The sequence below is a fragment of the Symphalangus syndactylus genome, chromosome 13, assembly GCF_028878055.3.
Source record: "Symphalangus syndactylus isolate Jambi chromosome 13, NHGRI_mSymSyn1-v2.1_pri, whole genome shotgun sequence".
NCBI lineage: Eukaryota > Metazoa > Chordata > Mammalia > Primates > Hylobatidae > Symphalangus > Symphalangus syndactylus.
In genome coordinates this window covers 106,853,618-106,874,963 of record NC_072435.2, presented here as the reverse complement: position 1 = coordinate 106,874,963, position 21,346 = coordinate 106,853,618, and the positions used below count along the sequence as shown (strand labels likewise).

At 48.3% G+C, this 21,346-nt stretch overlaps 1 protein-coding gene across 8 annotated transcripts in view; it reads right to left on the bottom strand.

Annotated features, from left to right (window-relative positions):
- The window catches only part of CUX2 (cut like homeobox 2), a 328,903-nt gene that overhangs the window by 74,933 nt on the left and 232,624 nt on the right, over positions 1–21,346 (bottom strand). For all 8 annotated transcript variants that reach the window (XM_055238684.2, XM_063614395.1, XM_063614394.1 and 5 more), the window contains one exon: positions 14,923–15,001. In XM_055238684.2, coding sequence (XP_055094659.1) covers positions 14,923–15,001 — 79 coding nt within the window. The remainder of the gene's footprint in view (positions 1–14,922; positions 15,002–21,346) is intronic.

The window sequence follows — 21,346 nt, the reverse complement described above, 5'->3', positions numbered from 1 at the left end:
TCTATGGAGTAGAATGCTCTGCTGGGCGACCTGGCAAACCAAAGGGCCTCCCGTTTACTTTGTCCAGTGGTATTATTCGATGCATCAGCTAAATGTCACTGGCTGCTCTTACAAACACAAATTGAAAGAGAGAGAAATGACAAAAAATCTTTAAAATGTTTGGAAAACGTTTCTCAGAGAACCTGACAGCCATGGAACACCAAGGGAATCTTGTTTTTCATTCCTGAGTCTTCCCTTCCTTCCCTGGGTCCTGCTCTGGCTCTTCACGTAGTAGGCGCTCAATTAACGTGGGTTGTTTGAAAAGTGTGATAAATGATGAAATTATTAGAGCTCTGGGTGAGAGGGTAGGGCGCCACAGAGTTTGAGAGTTTTCCTGGGGGCATCTCTGTAGCAGGCAGAATAATGGCTCCTCAAAGACATCTTGACCCTCAGAACCTGTGAGTGTTTTTTGTTGTTCTTTTTAGAGACAGCGTCTTGCTCTGTCACCCAGGTCAGAGTGCAGTGGCACAATCACGGCTCACTGCAGCCTCGACCTCCTGGGCTCAAGCGATCAATCCTCCTGTCTCAGCCTCTGGAGTAGCTGGGGCCACAGGCACGTGCCACCACGCCCAGATAATTTTTAAATTTTTGTAGAGATGGGGTTGTTGCCCAGGATGGTCTCAAACTCCTGGGCTCAGGTGATCCTCCCGCCTCAGCCTCCCAAAGTGCTGGGATTACAGGTGTGAGCCACCACACCCTGCCCGTGAGTGTTATGTTACATGGAACAGGGACTGAAGGTTGCAGATGGAAGGGGATCACAGTCAGATATTGACTGAAGAGGCTGCCCGGCTGGCTTTGAAGATGGAAGAAGAGGCCATGAGCCAAGGAACATAGGCAGCCCCAGCCCCAGAAGGTGGAAAAGACAAGGAAACGATTTCTCCCCTGCAGCCTCCTGCCTCCAGAAACAACACGGCCCTGCGAATGCTTTGATTTTTGCCCAGTGAGACCCATCTTGGACTTCTGTTCCGCAGAACGGTGAGATCATCAATGTGTGTTGTTTTAAGCCTCTAAGCTCATGGTATTTGTTACAGCCGTGACAGGTGACTAAGAGTCCCCAATGCAGTCGTCATTTATCCACCAGTCTACTACGTGTTGACAGCATTTCTTCAGTTGCCAAATATTTCCCGAGTGCCTGCTGTGTGTTAGGGAAAGCTCTGGGACGTGGAGGTCCAGCAGGAAATGATAGAAAATTCCTGCCCTCCTGGGGCTGACATTCTAGAGGGAATGATGGACAAAGCATGGGTGAGGCAACTGGAGTGAGATGGGCTCAGAAGCAAAATGAAACAGGGTTGGGGGAGAGGGTGGACTGGGCGGCGCTAACTGGGCAGCCTGGTCAGGGGAGTGGTGTCTCCGCAGAGCTCTAATGAGGCAGCTAGCGGGGGGGTGTGGGGGAGTATTCTAGACACAGGAAAAACTAAGAGAAACAGCTTGCATCAGATAAGGAAACGGCAGCTGACTGTCCTACCAACCTCCCCGGGGGTTACCGTTCCAGAAATACAACTTTGCTCCATCTTCATAACCACCAACCCATTTCACAGATGGGGATATGGGGCTGGCCCAGGGGACACCCAGTGCCAATCTCCTCTCCCCTCCCTGCGTAGGCTGGGAGGGTGGGGTGCTGTGGCCGAGGGTGGCAGCTGGGTTCAGAGTGGGCTGTGGCCCTCCAAACGTGAGTTTCTGGGCTTCATCCCTCAAACTCCAGCAACCATTAATCCTGGCGCAGATGGGGGCCCCCACATCCATAAGGTTGGGTAGGGCAGGGGGCAGATGAGACCCCCACCCGATATCCTGAGCCAAGAGCTCAGAGGAACTGGAATTTCTTGACCCCACCTCCAACAAGTGCCAGCACTTTGCATATCTCTATATCTCACTTAAATTATGGAAACAACTGGCCGGGTGCAGTGGCTCATGCCTGTAATCCCAGCACTTTGGGAGGCCGAGGCGGACAGATCACGAGGTCTAGGAGTTCGAGACTAGCCTAGCCAATATGGTGACACCCTGTCTCTCCTAAAAATACAAAAATTAGCCAGGCATGGTGGCTCGCACCTGTAGTCCCAGCTACTCGGGAGGCTGAGGCAGAAGAATCGCTTGAACCCAGGAGGTGGAGGTTGCAGTGAGCCGAGATGGTGCCATTGCACTCCAGCCTGGGCAACAGAGTGAGACTCTGTCTCAAAAAAAAAAAGGAAACAACTACGTGAGCTATCACTATCACCCCCCTTTTCCAGATGAGAACACTGAGGCCCAGCCGAAGGAACACACTTGCTCAAGGTCACCAGGCAAGAAAAAGTCAGAGGTGGATTTGAATCCAGGCCTTTCCACCAAGCCAATGAGACCCAAATGCCAGACACTGGTGTATTCCCTTTATAACTTCTGCCGTGTCCATACGCCCCCGAAAGATGATTAACTTGACATCTGCCCTATGTGACTCACTTTTTATTTATTTTTATTTTGAGACGGCATTTTCACACTGTCATCCAGGCTGGAGTACAGTGGTGCGATCCTGGCAGCTCACTGCAGCCTCGACTCTTTGGGCTTATGTGATCCTCCCACCTCAGCCTCCCCAGTAGCTAGGACTACAGGCACATGTCACTATGCCCAGCTATTTTTAAAATTTTTTGTAGAGACAGAGTCTTGCTATGTTGCCCAGGCTGGTCTCAAACTCCTGGACTCAAGCAATCCTCCCACCTCAGCCTCCCAAAGTGCTTTGATTACAGGCATGGGCTAGTGCGCCCGGGCTGACTCACTTTTTAAAAATATATATATTTTAAAGTAATGTTTTATCTCACTTTCATAAATAGAAAATCAGGATCTTATATCATAAGTAGAAGGTGCTTCGACCATAAAAATAAAGGCAAGGAAAAAAACAAAACAAAACAGAAAATGGATGTTACTGAATCTGAATTTTCATTAGACCCTGTGGCCTGCCCAAGACCTTGAGCCTGGGCCACCTCTCCCGAGGTTCAAAGGGGAGAGCTGCAGGTGGCGTGGAGGTGTTGAAGATGCTCCAGTACCTGGCCGAGACTTTACTCAGAAGGGAACAGAAAGGTGGCACCCGCACATCCTGCAATGTGTTCAAAGTTTCAGTCTTGGGTCCGGGTACACCCACGCTGTCTCCAATATCATGTGGACTCCACACTTGGGGAAATATTAGGTGCTGCCAAGCCCCCGACCTCTAAAATCATGCTCCCACTCCAGCATCTGGCAAGCCTGGTATCCTAGTGTCAGGAGAAGTGACAGGGCATCCGTGCAAGTCCTTGCCTGGAGCCAGCGATGCAGGTTTCTGTTGGGCTCAGCGCTTCTCCCGGAAGCCTTCAGCCGACACACGCGGCTGCCCAGAGCTGCCAGCACCACGCAGGGGTGTGAGTGGGACTTCGTTTCCCTACTCATTCCCATAATACACAGACGGTCAACAGACAGACCAGGGCGGTGGCCATGACGATCAAACAGCCTCAGATCCAACCGGATGTGCAGACCCCAAATCTAAAGTGTTTAAATACAACAGACCCTTCTGATGAGCTGATGAGTGGCAGACTTGGATCCACTATGAGCCATCAGAGGTGGCAGGTCCTGATGGGCATGCAGGGATCGGGGACACCGTGGGGAAGTGTACCCGCCTTTGTCCGACACACATCAACCTGCTCTGGGGCACAAACTGCTTAGTAAAATGACTAATTCATTTGGTTACATGGGATCCAAACCCATAGAGAACACAGTCAAAGGACTGATAATATCTGAAGACCACACCAGGCTTTCTAAAGGCACTGTCAGGGAGGTGGGTACAACATCACCTATTCCATCTTTTACCACTAGCTGATGCTGTTGGTGGTTTTTTTTTTTTTTTTTTTTAAATCATGGAGGGGGTTGGGGAATCTAGGAAAAGCTGTCTCTATCCTCCCACTATGTCCATCTGAAGGAAAGTGGCATTTGGAGCTTTTTTAGGAAACACGGAGCCGGAAAGGCTGTCCGAGAGGCTGTTTAGAAACACATTTATGCAGAAGTATGCGTGCACCCCTCCAAAATATCTTCGAGACAGAAGCCTTCTCCCATCTGGGCCCAGGCTCCGGGCGCCTGCGGGGGTGGGAGGCTCAGGCTATTGATGGTGGCAGCGAGACTAACTTTGATCCTTTAATCTAAACTTTTCAATAGCAGATGGGGTGCCAAGCCTTTATATGCAGCTGTGAGCCATGTGTCTACCCACTCCTTTCTTGGGGCAGTTGGCAGTGGGGCCAGCGGGGGGTTCCTCCTGGCTTGGACAGGGACAGAGGGCTGGGAATGAGAGTCTTCTTTCTTGGCACTGGGTGCTGATGGTAATAATAATACCACCACCACCAACAGCAGCAGCCACTGTTTACTGAGCATTTACTATGTGCCAAACACCCAGCTAAGGACTTTACACTCCTCACCTTACTCAGCCCTCCCAGTGGCACTGGGAGGTAAGTCTGCTTTCCAAAGGAGGAAACAGCTGCTCAGAGGGGTTGGTTGAGCCAGTTAGTTACTCAAGGCCACCCAGCCAGGGAATAGCACAGCCAGGACTCAAACCCACATGTCTTACAATAAAAATAAAGTTCTTGGCCAGGTGTGGTAGCTCATGCCTGTAATCTCAGCACTTTGGGAGGCTGAGGCAGGTAGATCATCTGAGGTCAGCAGTTTAAGGCCAGCCTGGCCTATGGTGAAATCCCGTCTCTACTAAAAATACAAAAAACAAAAAACAACCAACAAAAAAAAACCCCCAAAAACAACAACAAAAAATCAAGTTCTTATATACTGAGCTGTACAGAAAGTTCCAGGAGGGCAGGGGTGGTGTCTGTTTTGCTCAACATTGTGCCCCTGTTGCTGATAGAGTGCCTGGCAAACAGTAGGCACTCAATATTTACTGAATGAATTGCATGGGGCAATGACTGCTGGGCACCATGTTTAGTGTTCTCTGTTGCTCACTGAACCCATCCAAAGGCCCCTATAATGAGGGGAGGTCATTATCCACATTTTACATTGGGGAAACTGAGGCTCAGAGAAGTCAAGTGTGATGTGGGAAGCAAAACGGCAGCACAGGATTGGCCTGGCTCTGCAGGGAGGTTCTTCAACCTGGAGTCTTGCTCGTTCTTCCTCCACCTGCCAGGTTGGGAGCTGTGTGACTGTCTCTCCTGAATGAAAGTGCCAATTGTTCTTCCTCAAGCAACACATCTGCATTTCAGCAAAGGCTTCATCCTTCCAGCCTGGAACTTTTCAATCTACTGGCAGCAAAGAGGCTTTAACTGTTTTTCACTCTTTTTAGAGTTCGAATCTCCAATGGTTTTGTCCAAGCTCCTTGGATTTTTAAATTCATCCTGCAACTAGGGTAGTGGGAAGGAGCTGGGTCGGGGCGGGTCTAGATTCACACTTCTCTGCTGTGTGACCTTGGGCAAGTGGCTTGAATTCTCTGAGCCTGTACTTCTTCAGCTTTCCAGTGAGGAAGGATGATGGAACCTACCTCTCAGGGTATGGGTGTGTGTGGAATCAGTGAATTTGTATCTGTAAGGGCTGAACACACTGCCTGACACACAGAAAGTACCCCAGAAATGAACTCCACGTGGTGGCACTTCAACCTTTAAAACCAGGTCCAAAGGCCTCCCTCTCTGAGGCCTCTGCCAGCCATCCTTCCTTGAAGCCTGCTTTCTGTTGTGTATTCTGGTTGTCTGTCTTTAGGTCATGTTGTCCTTGCTGAATCCGAGAGTCTCCAAGGGCAGGCCTGGACTTGAGCTTGAGTTCCCACAGGGCTAGGCACATAGCAAGCACTCAGAGCATAAGCTAATGAAACGCCACGGCTCGAATGCCTGTCCTCCCTTCTGAAAGGGACTGGCCTTCACTGAACACCTCCCAGGCAACAGCACCCATCTGGATGCTTTCATTCAGTCCACTCTCCAACCCTGAGCTGCTGGGAGGAACAAAGTTTAGCCAGGGGGTCATGGGGAAAGGGTGCTCCTGGCAGAGGAAACGGCATGGGCAGAGGTGTGGCAGGAAATAGTGGGACACTGTCTTCTAAAGTTAACTGTCACCTGGGTGTGGTGGCTCACGTCTGTAATCCCGACACTTTGGGAGGCTGAGGCAGGTGGATCATCTGAAGTTGGGAGTTCGAGACCAGCCTGACCAACATGGTGAAACCTTGTCTCTACTAAAAATACAAAATTAGCTGGGTGTAGTGGCATGTGCCTGTAATCCCAGCTACTCGGGAGGCTGAGGCACGAGAATTGCTTGAACCCTAGAGGCGGAGGTTGCAGTGAGCTGAGATTGCGCCACTGCACTCCAGCCTGGGTGACAGAGTGAGGCTACATCTCAGAAAAAAAAAATAATAATAATAAAGTTAACTGTCATCTTCAAGAAAAGTGACATTAAGTTTTTCCTTTTTTAATGGGTGAAATGCTGTTTTATGTTAACCTTCAGTGTTCCACTGACCATTATGGGACTAACTGAGCAGAAGTGTGGGCATGGAGGAGGGCGAGGAGGAGGGAAGGAGGGAAGGTTAGCACAGACAACACTTTCTAATCGTAGAAAATCTTTATTTCCTGTAGCTGTGCAGGTGGCTTATCCACTAGATGTCACTGAAACGAGTTATTTGAGACAAAAACAAAGCTAAATGCTTCACCTCCCCTGCTACTTCTATCAATATCCATTATATTTCAGCTGCTTCAAATGTAAATGTTTAAAAATTAAGATCACAAAAATACTAAAAAAACTCCTCATACCCTTGAGGCGAGAAAGATTTTTAAAAACAGGACCTGATATTCAGAAGCTACAAAGCAAAGGTTTGCTAAGACTTCTTGCTTTCTGCAAATATTTTTTTTGAATGCCTGCTACATACAATAGACAAGAGACATTACACACTAAGTTGAGAAACAAAAGGCAAACCAGGGGAGAAGATATGAAACATGTATACCTGGACAAAGGTTAATATCCCTCATATACAAAGAGCGTCTACAAATCAATAAAAAAACAATCCACTCTCTGGTAGAAAAAATCTACTCTCTGGCTAAGGAGACATAAACCAGAGATTTCTAAAAGTATAAATATGAATGCTTTATAACATATGAAAAGATATTTAGCGAACTAGTAAATAAAGGACTGCAATATAAAATCAGCAAAGAGAAAAACATTCTTATTCTGGTCACTGATCCTGGGGTTTGTGGTCAATACAAGGCTACAATGTATTTTTCCTTCCCAAATTTTCTTCTTGATACAGCACAGTACCAATAGGGGATGCGTTCCCAAGCACCCTAACTGTCCAGAGTTGGAGAGGGGTTAGGTAAATTACAATACAGCTATACAAGAGATTGTTAGGCTTGTACAATGAATCAAAGTTACTTGGGATCTGTAATCACACAGGGAAATATGAGTGCTTCATGTCAGATAAAGGAAACAATTCAAAACGGTACATGTAGAATCAGCAACTGTTTTGAAAAAGTACACAGGGAAAAATCACGGAAAAGAAAAACAACAAAATGCTTTTCTAGCTGGTCGTTTTCCCTCTTTCTGTTTCTCTCTATTTTCTGAAGTCGACAGCATGCATATGCTACTCTTATAATCGAGGAGACAAATTTAAAAATTTTAAACGTTGTAGAGCATTTTCCTATTCTATAGGCTCAGGAACCCTGTTGCCTGCACCACTGCTTATCCAATGACCCTGACAACAGACCAAACCTCGTAGAATCAATAGCAGACACTTGTCACTCCTGTAACTCTTATACCCTGATGTCAATGGGCTGCTGATTACTCAATCCTGCAGAATGCTTTCATGTACAGCGTAGCGAATCCTCACGTCCACCCCCGAGTAGGTTCTATTACTATCCCTCTTCTAAAGACACAGAAACCAGAGCTCAGAGAGGTTAAAGCCCCTGGCCAAGGTCACACAGCACAAAACACCAAACTGAGAGTTCCACCCAGGTGTGTCAGCCTATATAGCCCAGGCACTGAGCACCTTCCTGACCAGCCTTGCCCCCCAAGAGAAGGAGCAGGGTGAGAAATGTCTGCCAGGAATTGCAAATCTGCATCAGATTTGTAAAAACCAAAGCACAGTAGAAAACATTTTGGGGCACTCACCTGTCTCTTATCTCCTCAGCAATGTTCATCTGCCTGCCCTCTCATTTCCTCGTTCCTTGTTTTTTTTTTTTTTTCTTCCCTTTTAACTAATCACTCAGTTAACAAGTTAGGCTTCTGAAGCTTGGGTCCGTACCTAGTGACTCTACGAGTGCGATAAAGGAATCAGCCATCACCAATACAGAAGTCAGGGAGGTTTAAATCACATCATCACCCACAACAATGACATTAATTATGCTTTTAACACGTTTTACTGCTTTTTTTTTTCTCACTTCACGCCACATCTGTGTGAACAATATCCAAAAGATTTACGGTTTTCTTTCGTAATTACAGACATCCAGGCTGCACACTTATCAAAATACTTGCTGAGCCATCAGGCTCTGTCGTATTCTCTGCCAAAGATCTGTGTTGGCAGCAGTCACTCAAAACAAAAATGTTGAATCAGGACTTGTGTGGCTTCGGGTGGTGGGGAGGAGTATTTCGACAAATAATTTGCCTGTCAAGAAATATAAAAACAGGAGTGTGCACGTCCCGGCGAATTTTCCAGGAGTGTTATTTTTATGGAGGGGGTTGGAGCTGGGGGGCCGGCAGTGAGCAGGGAAGCTGGAAGCGCCCAACACACATTTGACATTTGGTTCTTGTGTCTGAGGATAAAATTTAATGAGAACAAAAATATGTCTTCCTAATTCCCCTAAGAAATCATTAAAACATTTTGTTATTCTTAAATGTCTCAAAAATGAATTAGAGGCCCTAAAGGGGCTGTTCGTATGGTACGTCTCCATCAGTTAAGGCTCCTCGTTCTCTAACTCGGTGACAGCTGGGGACAGCTCTCCCGCCCCTGCATTTCTGGGGAGGAGAGTTGGGAAATCAGACTCGTGGAGTCAGCACTGGGCTTGGAATGACCTTCCTGCTCCTGGGCTTTGGGGAAAGAGGAGAGAGGGTACATGGACCTTCCAGAAGGTTCCATAGCAATCTTGGGACCTCGAGTGGCCCCTGGCCTGTGACTGTTTTAATGGTCTTCTCTCCAGAAAGATGAGGGTCCCATAAGAACACCCTCCCAAAATGAGGGCTCGTTTCCAAGTGGGGGGCCGTAAGACCCTTCTGTTTCCCTTTGTCTTCCTGCCTGTCTGTACCCCCAAGCACTAGACATGCTGTTGTCCCCCTGTGATTGTGATGACAGGCTATGTGACTGATGATCTGGTCACTTCTGCCACTCAAAGGTAAGCTTCTGAGGGCTGGGCCCATGTCTGTGTTTGTAGGGTCACAGCTGTGTTCCCAGTGTCCAGCAAGTGCCAGGCACACAGTAGGCACTCAATAAATGCTATCTGAGTAAACAACACAAGATGTGCATGGAAGGGGGGTCTCACTGATGAAGTATCTCTTAGCTCCAATAACCTTTCCTCCCTTTTGCTGCTGAGTCTTATTTCTAATATTCAACAATTATTAGGTGCCTACTGTGTACCAGGTTCTGAGTATACGAATTTAGTATGATTCAGTCCGAGGCCTGGTGCGTTTCACATCTCCTAGGAAAGCTGGACACATATATGATAAGGAGAATAGTTAACACTTAGTAAGCACCTGCTGTGTACTGTGAACCTTGATGCCTCCAAATAACAGCACGAGGCAGGTTCTAATATTATTCTCAATTTATAGAAGAGGAGACTGCAGCTCAGGAAGGTGAATTAATTCCTCTACAGTCACGCAGTAAGTGACACAAACAGGATTTGAATCTGGGTCTTTGAGCCTGAAAGCACACGCATATCTCAGTGCTGCCCCCTCGTGTTACAACTGAGGTACTACGGGGTCCCGTGGGAGAGCGCTGCCTGGGGACCCCTGGGAGGCATCTCTGGGGTCTGTACAGGGTCATCCTCCAATGTCATTTGTCGCTGACACGGTGGGACCTAAAGGATCGAAAAGGGTGGGAAATAAGGGTGTATTTTTCTAGATATCACCGATGAGAGTGGAGACATTATAAGCAAAAAGGCGGCAAGGAATGGTGCCACTGGGCCTCTTGGCCATGACTATGTTGTGGCCGGCAGTGAGGGTGATAATGACCCCAGCTGCAGACACATGGGTTGTCTCGGCCTCGTGCCATAGCACCATGTCCTCGCAGGGACCACAGCCTGCAGCTGTGCCGTCAGCTCTTGCCATTCCTTCCACTCTCATCACTGGGAAAACCCACGTGGCTGGACTGTTCCTGTGAGTGCGGATGGGGTGGAGCATGGGACCAGGCAGCAGGCGCATGTGTACTGGCCGAACGTCCACCCCAAAAGGATACCTCTGTGTCCTAACGCCTGGAACCTGTGAATGTGACTTTATTCAAAGTGTCTTTGAGCTGGGCATGGTGGCTGCACCTGCAGACCCAGCCATTTGGGAGGCTGAGGTGGGAGGATCACTTGAGCTCAGGAGGTCGAGGCTGCAGTGAGCCAAGATTGCACCACTGTACTCCAACCTGGGAAACAGAGCAAGACCCTGTCTCTTAAAAAAACAAAACAAAACAAAACAAAAAAACACCAAAGTGTCTTTGCAGATATAATTAAGGATCTTGAGATGAAATCAACCTGGATTATCCAGGTGGCCCCTAAATCTAATGACAAGTGTCACTATAAGAGAAAGGAGGTTGGGCACAGTGGCTCACACCTGTAATCCCAGCTATTCAGGAGGCAGAGGCAGGAGGATCACTTGAGGCCAGGAGTTTGAGACCAGTCTGGGTAACATAGTGAGACTTTGGGACTACAAAAAATAAATTTGAAAAATTAGCTGGGCTTGGGAGGCTGTGGCAGGAAGATTGTTTGAGCCCAGAAGTCCAAGGTTGCAGTGAGCTATGATCACACCACTGCACTCCAGCCTAGGCAACAAAGCAAGACCTCATATATAGTTTTTAAAAAGGAGAGAGAGAGAGAAAGGAGAGAGAGATTGAGACAAAGATACAGAGGAGAGATTGGAGTGACATAGCCAGAAGCCAAGGGACACCTGGAGCCACCAGAAGCTGGAAGAAGCCAGGAAGGATCCTCCCCTGAGCCTTCAGAGAAAGTATAGCCCTGTTGACACCTTGATCTTGGGCCTGTGGCCTTCAGAACAGGGGCAGAATGAATCTCTGTTGTTTTAAGGCATCCATGGTAATTTATTACAACAGCCGTAGGAAACTAACTCAGCCTTCCACGTGCAGCCAGCTTGTCACACGGAGCAGAGTCTGGAAATATTTGTTATACATGATGAGACCCGAGTCACGTCTCTCCCTGCCTGTGAGAGCTTGGGCATCGGGCTCAGCCTCTCTGTGCCACAGAGAAGCGAGCTGCTTGGACCTGCTCCCACGGGGCATGTGAAATGCAGGGCACAGAACAAAGGCAACTTCTACATCAGGCCTGTGCGCTCAAACTTTCCCATGCTCCAGGATCACAGGGGAGCTTGATAAAATGCAGAAGCTGATTCTGTGGGCCGGGGATGGGGCCTGAGACTCTGTATTCCTTCCTTCCTCCCTCCCTCCCTTCCTTTTTTTTTTTTTTTTTGACAGGGTCTTGCTCTGTCACCCAGGCGGAGTGCAGTGGCACAATCTTAGCTCACTGCAACCTCCACCTCCTGGGTTCAAGCAATTCTTCCACCACAGCTTCCCAAGTAGCTGGGACCACAGGTGCCCACAACCATGCCCAGATAATTTTTGTATTTTTTTGTAGAGACAGGGTTTCTCCATGTTGCCTAGGCTGGTCTCAAACTCCTGGCTTCAAGTGATCCTTCCACCTTGGCCTCCCAAAGTGCTGGCATTACAGGCAAGAGCCGCCACCTCCAGCTGAGACTCTGCATTTCTAACCAGCTTGCAGGTGAGGCCGATGTTTCTGGTCCACAGACCACACTTTGAGTAGCAACAGGCCAGAAGACCTCCCTCTTCAGCCCACACGCTGTTGGAGGGCAAGCTTCGTCAGCATTACTGGATTAGTGCCCCAGGGCTGCAGTACAAAAGCACCACCAACTGGGGGCTGAAAACAACAGACACTTATTGTCTTGTAGTTCTGGGGACCATAAGTCCAAAATCAAGACACTGGCAGGGCTGTACTCCTTCTGAAGGCTCTAGGGGAGGATCCTTCTTGTCTCTTCCAGTTTCTCGTGGTTGCTGGCAATCTTTGGTGCTCCTTGCCTTGTAGCTACATCTCTCCCACCCCTGCCTCTGTTTTCACATGGCTTTCCTCAGTGGCTATCTCTGTACCCTTGCCTTTACTTTTTTTTTTTTTTTTGAGACAGGGTCTTGCTCTGCCACCTAGGCTGGAGTGCAGTGGTGTGATCTCAGCTCATTGCAACCTCTGCCTCCTGGGTTCAAGTGATTCTCCTGCCTCAGCCTCTCGAGTAGCTGGGAATACAGACTTGCACGCTACCACGCCTGGCTAATTTTTGTATTTTTAGTAGAGATGGGGTTTCCCCATGTTGGCCAGGCCTGTCTTGAACTTCTGACCTCAAGTGATCCTCCTGCCTCTGTCTCCCAAAGTGCTGGGATTACAGGCTTTGAGCCACTGTGCCTGGCCCCATACTTCTTACAACACCAGGCATTGGATTTAGGGCTCACCCTAAAGCCAGGATGATCTTATCTTGAGATCCTTAGCTAATTACATCTGCAAAGACTTATTTTCAAATAAGGTCATATTTTGAAGTTCCAAGTAGACATAAATTTTGGAGGCCACACTATCCAACCCACTACAGTTGCCCCAGACAGAGGAACAGTGGACTTGCCCACCCCAAATACAAAGATTCCAGAAATGACCTTGACATCTAATCTCAATGACTCTGTATTCCCTGTGGCTTGGGATTTGCAGTCGGACAGCTGAGGGTGGGATGCCATTTTCCTCTTCACAGGCCCCCAGCCTCAAACACCTCCCGTAGTGCTGATTACTGCCACCGTGTGGAAGGATGGGGAAAGGACCGGGAGAGGTCTGGGTGGGGAGAGTTAGCACAGCAAGGCCTCCTCCGGGCTCTGCCACTGGTAAGCAGATCATTTCAACTCTTTGGGCTCCTGTTTCTGGGTCAGTAAGTGAGAAGGTGGCAGGGGATGGGCCATTTAAAATAAGGGAAAGTTTTGGCCGGTGCGGTGGCTCACACCTGTAATCCCAGCACTTTGGGAGGCTGAGGTGGGCGGATCACTTGAGGCCAGGAGTTTGAGACCAGGCTGGCCAACATAGGGCAACCCTGTCTCTACTAAAAATACAAAAAGTTAGCCGGGAATGGTGGTGTGTGCCTGTAATCCCAGCTACTCGGGAGGCTGAGGCAGGAGAATTGCTTGAACCTGGGAGGTGGAGGTTGCAGTGAGCTGAGATTGCACCACTGCACTCCAGCCTGGGCAACAGAGCAAGACCCTGTCTCAAAAATAATAAAATAAAATAAAATAAGGGAAGCTTTTATGGCATATGTATAGATCCTTAGTGTACAACCAAATGTTCTCAAACTGTAACCCAAACCAGGACCGAGAAACCATAGTCCCAGCACCCAGAGGCCCCTCCCAGGAACTCTTGCCCCCCTTCAAGTGTTTGAAACCACTATCTTGATTTCCAACAGTACAGGTTGACTTTTTTTTTTCAATTAAGGTGAAATTCATACAACAGAAAATTTATCATTTTAACGTGAACAATTCAGTGACATTTAGTACATTCTTGATGTTCTACAACCACTTGTTCACTTAGTTCCAGAATATTTTTATTGCCCAAAAAGAAACTCATACCGATTAAGCAGTCACTCTCCAATCTCCCTCCCCAGCCCCGGGCAACCACCAATCGACTCTATCTGCGGCTTGCCTGTTCTGGATGTTTCATGTAAATGGAATCCTACACTACGTGGCTTTGGTTTCTGGCTTCCTTCATTCAGCACTGTGTTTTCAAGGTTCATCTTCATGAAGCACATATCACAGCTCCATTCCTTTTTTTATTTGAGACAGAGGACAGAGTCTTGCTCTGTCATCCAGGCTGGAGTGCAGGCATGATCTCAGCTCACTGCAACCTCCACCTTCTGGGTTCAAGTGATTCTCCTGTCTCAGCCTCCCGAGTAGCTGCGATTACAGGTGCCCACCACCACACCTGGCTAATTTTTGTATTTTTAGTAGAGATGGGATTTCTACTAAAACCTCTGGGTTGGCCAGGCTGGTCTCGAACTCCTGACCTCAGGTGATCGGCCCACCTTGGCCTCCTAAAGTGCTGAGATTACAGGCGTGATCCCCTGTACCCGGCCCTCCATTGCTTTTCATGGAAAGGGAGTAATACTCTCTTGTAAGTCTAGGCCACATTTTGTTTATGCATCCATCCGTTGATGGCCATATGGATTGCTTCCCCCTTTTGACCACTGAGTAACATTAATTGTCTGTTTTTAGATTTTCTGTAGGTGGAATCCTACAGGATGTGCTCTTCTGGGGCTGGCTTTTACTCAACAGCAGATTTTTGGGGTTGGCTGTGTCATTCTGGGGGAGGCACTGGAGGTCTTGCCTCTATTGCCACCTGCAGGCAGAGAGCACTGTGTGCCCTCAGTCTTCTGTGCTAATGGGATGGGGGCTCTAGTGGATAAGATTTCAGCTCCCCAAGTAGGTCCAGGTGGGATATCTCACCAGGAGTCCCCCTAAAGCAGGCTCCTGGCTGATGTGACAACATGATGAAGGAAGATGGGGGAAGCCCTATGGGGACATGTCACACCAGACTGGCCGCAGCCCCCCTGCCCTATACAGAGTGCCTGGCCTCACCTAGGAGCCCAGGCGTGTCCCCACATCCCACCTCAAAGTCCCTGTGTCACAGTCCTAATGGCTATTAATTGTCGTTAACTATTCAATTACGGAGCCCCAGCATTTCTTACCTGGTGCTTCAATTAATTGCTTGTAAACACTCAGAAAAGCAGCCTCCGCCTCCTGACTTCTCTTACTAAGGGCCACCACCTTTGGAGACAACAAGAGAAAGAGTCACGTGTAACCATGGCATCTGTGTCTGCAAGCAAATTTCATCATTTCTTTTTTTCAGAAGAAAACATTGGCAGGTTTTTTTTTTTTTTGAGACAGTGTCTCGCTCTGTCGCCCAGGCTGGAGTGCCATAGAGTGATCTCAGCTCACTGTAACCTCCGCCTCCTGGGTTCAAGTAATTCTCCTGCCTCAGCCTCCTGAGTAGCTGGGATTACAGGTGCCTGCTACCACTACAGGTGCCTGCCACCATGCCCAGCTAATTTTTTTGTACTTTTGGTAGAGACGCTTTGACCACGTTGGCCAGGGTGGTCTCAAACTCCTGACCTCAGGTTATCTGCCCACTTTGGCCTCCCAAAGTTCTGGGATTACAGGCGTGAGCCACCATGGCTGGCCACGTATTTTTTTTCTTGTTTGTTTAAGAGATGGGGTCTTGCTACGTTGGCCAGGCTCATCTCGACCTCCTGCAATCCCCCTGCCTCGGCCTTCCAAAGTGCCAGGATTACAGGCCACCACCCCACCTGGCCTTAGTCATTTTCTATCTGTGCAAACATGGGATGGGGGAGGGGCAAGAAGGAGAAATGAAGGTTCAAAGTGTGGGCTCTGGAGTTAGAAAATCTGGGTTGAAAGCCCAGCTCCACTGTGTGCAGGCTGTGTGACCTTGCACTGCCCTTCTCCGATTCTCAGTTTCTTCGTCTGTAAAATGTGCGGTAAATAACAGGACCTACCTCCTAGGCCTGTTGGGATTAAATGGAGCCGCACCTAAGTGCTAAGCACAGGGCCCAGCACACGGTGTGTTGGTAACACCTGTTATTCTTCTTATTAGTAAAGGGTAGACTGGAAGTTCAAATATGATACATGTTTTAGGAGGAAAGTGGGACACGTCTAGAGAATATTTCTTGCCACTGAAAATTAAAGAGAAATTGTTAAAGCTCTCGTAAGATATCAAACAACTTCAACAAATATTGAAGGGTAACAGAATTACCCTCTTTAAAAGAGGTGGAAATGTATGGGTGATTAAAGTGATTAAAAAAGGTTAGTTTCAGGCTGAGAGTGGTGACTCACGCCTTTAATCCCAGCGCTTTGGGAGGCTGAGGTGGAAGGACTGTTTAAGCTCAGGAGTTCAAAACCAGCCTGAGCAACATAGTGAGACCTTGTTTCTACAAAAGATAAAAAAATCAGCCAGGCAGGGTGGCTCGTGCCTGTTGTCCCAGCTACTCAGGAGGCTGAGGTAAGGATTGTTTGAGGCCAGGATTTCGAGGCTGCCATGAGCTATGATTGCACCACTGCACTTCAGCCTGGGCAATAGAGTGAGACCCTATCTTTTAAAAAAAAAAAAGGTCCATTATAAAATCTCTGTAATTTCTCTCATTGTTAGTCTGAGAAAGTCCTTGGTCTCTCACCTTCCAGCATGAATGACAGTCTGTCATTCCCTCAACAAATGTTTCCTGAGCACCTGCTATGCACCAAGCACTGTGGGCTGAGAACCCAGCCATGAATAGGGCAGACTTGCGCCCCACTCTTATGGGACTTACAGTCCGGTGGGGACACTGGCATTAAGGCAGCTTCCCCAGATGACTCATTAAAGTGCTAAACGCTTGGCAGAAAAGCACAGGGTGGCCTTGGGAGTGTGTAAGTTGGGGGGAGGCTGACCCAGTTTGGTAACAGAACATCAGGAATTATCTCCCTGAGAAGGGGAAGTCACTTGGGGGACGGCAGAAAAAAAGTTCTAGAAGCTAGACAAAGGGAAAATCACCAAGCTGTAGGTAGATCTTTTTTAAATTTAAATTTTATTTATTTATTTATTCAGAGACAGAGTCTTGCTCTGTCACCCAGGCTGGAGTGCAGTGGCATGATCTTGGCTCACTGTAACCTCTGCCTTCTGGGTTCAAGCAATTCTCCTCAGCCTCAGCCTCCCGAGTAGCTGAGATTACAGGCGCCTGCCACCATACCTGGCTAATTTTTTGTATTTTTGGTAGACATGGGGTTTCACCATGTTGGCCAGGCTGGTCTCGAACCCCTCACCACAAGTGATCCGCCCACCTCGGCCTCCCACAGTGCTGGGATTACAGGCGTGACCCACTGCGCCCAGCCCTGTGGGTAGATTTTTATCCTTGCTTAGATGGACAAGAGTCAGTTTCTGGGGACATGTGATTGAGTGGGAGACACAGCTATGGCCAGCAGGAAGCATAACCACTGCACGTCAGCCTGGGCAATAGAATGAGACCCTATCTTTACAAACAAAAGAAATGCACAGGAGGAGGTGCAAACACTGGCGGCTCCTGTGAGCCCTGAGGAGGGGGCAATTCATTCAGAATCTTGGGGTGGGGGGGCATCCCTGATGGGCTAATTAAAAAAATGGCACCGAACGTTTACCGTGTGCCAGAATGCCAGAAGCTTTTACTATTCATGATAGTCTGTCTCCACGGACACATCAATCACCCAATGGCTGCTGCCACCTGCCCCATCATACAGATTAGAAAATGGAGGCTCAAGGACGTCAAGCCACTTGCCCAAGGTCACCCAGTTAGCAAATGGCAGGGCCAAGATTCACACCAGGTCTGGGGATTCAAATTGCCATTCTGAATTCAAATTATGCCTTCCTTTTGTCCTGGATAGAAAAATTACCCCAGCCAGTGGGGCTGGGTGTTTAGAGCCCATGAGGATGCCGCTGCCTTACAAGCCAACTACAGCTGCCCTGGGCGAGAGGCTGCGGTGCTGGTGACTTGGCACCCAAGAAAACAATGAGAAACAAAAGCAATTCATCTCACGGGTCTTAGAAGGAGAATTATCAAAGACCAGCCAGAAGAATGACTCAGTGTTCCATTTTACAGTTGCCTGAGCTGAGTGCATGTGGTGGTTGGGGTCTGAGGAAAGGCACTGGCCTCCAATGAGAGACTGAGCGAGGGTGGGGGACAAGTGCTGGAAGATTCCTTTAATGTTTCCCTGTCCCTGCCTAAAGCACCCCCTACTTTCCCTTCATGGCACTTATCAGTTTATAATGGTGCGTGATTTATCTCTTCCAGTGGGGAAGACTAAATCTAACATTATAAGGAGGATAATAGTTTTGGTCTTAGTTTTCCCCACTGGAGCGGAGCTGTTCAATAAGGCAGCCACCGGTCCATGTGCTACTGAGCACTTGAAATGCAACAATTCCAAACTGAGATGGGTTGTAAGTGTAAAATATAGCATTTCTAAGTCTTAGAAAGAAAAAGGAATGTAAAACACCCCGATAATTTTTTTTTATTTTTGAGACAGAGTCTCGCTCTGTAGCCCAGGCTGGAGTGCAGTGGCATGATCTCGGCTCACTGCAAGCTCTGCCTTCCAGGTTCACGCCATTCTCCTGCCTCAGCCTCCTGAGTAGCTGGGACTACAGGCGCCCGCCACCACGCCCAGCTAATTTTTTGTATTTTTAGTAGAGATGGGGTTTCACCGTGATAGCCAGGATGGTCTCGATCTCCTGACCTCGTGATTGCCCGCCTCGGCCTCCCAAAGTGCTGGGATTACAGGTGTGAGCCACCGCGCCCGACAATAATTAAAAAAAATTTTTTTTTTTTTGACAGTCTCGCTGTGTTGCCTAGGCTGGAGTGCAGTGGTGTGATCTCGGCTCACTGCAACCTCTGCCTCCCAGGTTCAAGCCATTCTCCTGCCTCAGCCTCCTGAGTAGCTGGGATTACAGGTGCCCACCACCATGCCTGGCTAATTTTTTTGTATTTTAGTAGAGACGGGGTTTTACCATGTTGCCCAGGCCAGTCTCGAACTCCTGAGCTCAGGCAATCCACCCGCCTCGGCCTCCCAAAGCCAATAATTTTTATATTGATTACATTTTGAAATGCTAGTGTTATGAACATATCAGGCTAAATAAAATATATTATTAAAATTAAATTCACCCATTCTTATTTCTTTTTTTTTTTTTTTTTTGAGACAGAGTCTCACTTTGTCACCCAGGCTGGAGTGCAGAGTAGCTGCAATTACAGATGTGCACCACAACGCCTGGCTAATCTTTGTATTTTTAGTAGAGACGGGGTTTCAACATATTGCTCAGGCTGGTCTTGAACTTCTGACCTCAAGTGATTTGCCTGCCTCAGCCTCCCAAAGTGATGGGAATATAGGCGTGAGCCACTGCATCCAGCTACACTTCTTACTTTTTAAATTGTAACTACTAGAAAATTTTAAATTATAAATGTGGCTTGTGTTCTTTTCCTGCTGGACACTGTTGATCTCATGGATCAATGGTTGGCAATCTTTGGTCCTTGGTGTGAATCTGGCCCTTCATCTGTTTGTGTAAATAAAGTTTTATTGGAACAAAGGCACAGTCACTCTTTTACGTGTCTATGGCTGCTTTTATGCTACAAGGGCAGAGTTGTGTAGCTGTGAAAGAGACTTTGTGGTCTGCGAGGCTAAACATATTTTCTATCTGGCCCCTTACAGAAAAAAGTTAGCTGATCCTTGCTTTAGGGGTTCATTTAACAGCTGGACAATATTTTTAAAAGCAGAGATCAAAAATTATCCTGAAGCCAGGTACACCTGTGGCTCCAGCTACTTGGGAGGCTGAGGAAGGGGGATCACTTGAGTCTGGGAGGTTTAGGCTGCAATGAGCCATGATCGTGCCACTGCACTCTAGCCTGGACAATCGAGAAAGACCCTGTTTCGAAAAAAGAAAAAGAATCCTGAAAAAATTAGTCAGGTGTGGTGGCCCACCCCTGCAGTCCTAGCTACTCAGGAGGATGAAGTAGGAGGATCGCTTGAGCCCAGGAGTTCGAGGCTGCAGCGAGCTGTGATCATACCACTGCACATCAGCCTGGGCAATAGAATGAGACCCTATCTTTACAAACAAAAGAAATCCTGGACTGGCACTCAGTGTGAATCAGTTCATGTTTAGGGTTTCCCAAAGTCAATGTGACTTTCAAAGACAGGAGCCGTGTAGATTTCTTGTCTCATTCAGTCTCGTTTCAAGGCAATGACTGGCTGTCTGTGGAAGGCCAGGTCCCTAAATTCCTTTTTTTTTTGAAATGGAGTCTTGCTCTGTCGCCCAGGTTGGAGTGCAGTGGCACAATCTCAGCTCACTGCAACCTCCACCTCCCAGGTTCAAGTGATTCTCCTGCCTCAGCCTCTTGAGTAGCTGGAATTACAGGCATGCACTACCATGCCTGGCTAATTTTTATACTTTTAGTAGAGATGGGGTTTCACTCTGTTGGCCAGGCTGGTCTCGAACTTCTGACGTCAGGTGATCCGCCCGCCTTGGCCTCCCAAGGTGTTGGGATTACAGGCGTGAGCCACCGCAGTCCTTAAATTCCTGATGGCATCAGAGACTGACCCGGTACTGGGCCTAATGTCACTATGAGCATCTCTTGGCCCCAGTATGTTCATGCATCAAGTGGGAAGAATAACCTCTACCTGCCTACGAAGCTGTTGGGGCAGGATGAGTTAACATGCAGCAAAGAGTCCCATGGAAGCTGATGAAAGCTTTCAAATAAATCAGAAAATTCTTCTTCTAATCACATAGGATATCTTTTCCAAGGGCTGAAACTCAATGCATTTCACCCACGTGCTGGGAACAAGTGAGCCTGGCATAAAAAGCCATGTTCAATAAAAGGCTGTGTTTCTGTCTCATGGCTCTGTCCAACCACACAGAAGGGCAGCAGCAAAGTGCCCAGAATGACAGATTTGCCCTATGACAGGAACACCCTTGAAGGCCATGTGGAAAGGAGGAGAAAAAGACAGGAAGAGGAGGAGGAGGATGGAGGAGGAGGACGGAGGAGGAGGAGAAAAAGGGAGGAAGAGGAGGAGAAAGGAGGAAGAGGAAGAGGAGGAAGATGGAGAATGAGGAGGAAGAGGGAGGAGGAGGAAAAGGAAAAGGGAGGAGGAAGAGGAAAGGGGAGGAGGGGGGAAGGGAAGGGGAGGAAGAAGTGGGAGGGGGAGGAAGGAGAGGGAGGAGGAGGGAAGAGGGAGGAGGTAGAGACCATCCACAGACACCCTCAAGAAGGTCACCGTCAGGAATAGCTCAGCATCTGTGGAAGCACATGGCATTTATGCAGCCCACTGTGATACAAGGGGTGACAACGTGTTTAGTCCCCCGAGGATGAACACAGCAGGTGTAGAACTGCTTCTGCCAGGGGCGAGTCAAGCCTGTTCTAGCCACATAGCTCTTTTCAGCCAGGTGGTTAAAAACAGAAAATTTGGGCCCCCGCCCCGAGGCTGAGCTCCGCCAAGCTGTCTGAGGTCGCAGTGACATCTGGGAGCCACTGAGAACAGCTTTGTGCCAAGTTCTAAGCCTTACTATGTGCTCCAGGCATCTTCTTTGAAATCCCCGCCTTCCCCCAAGCA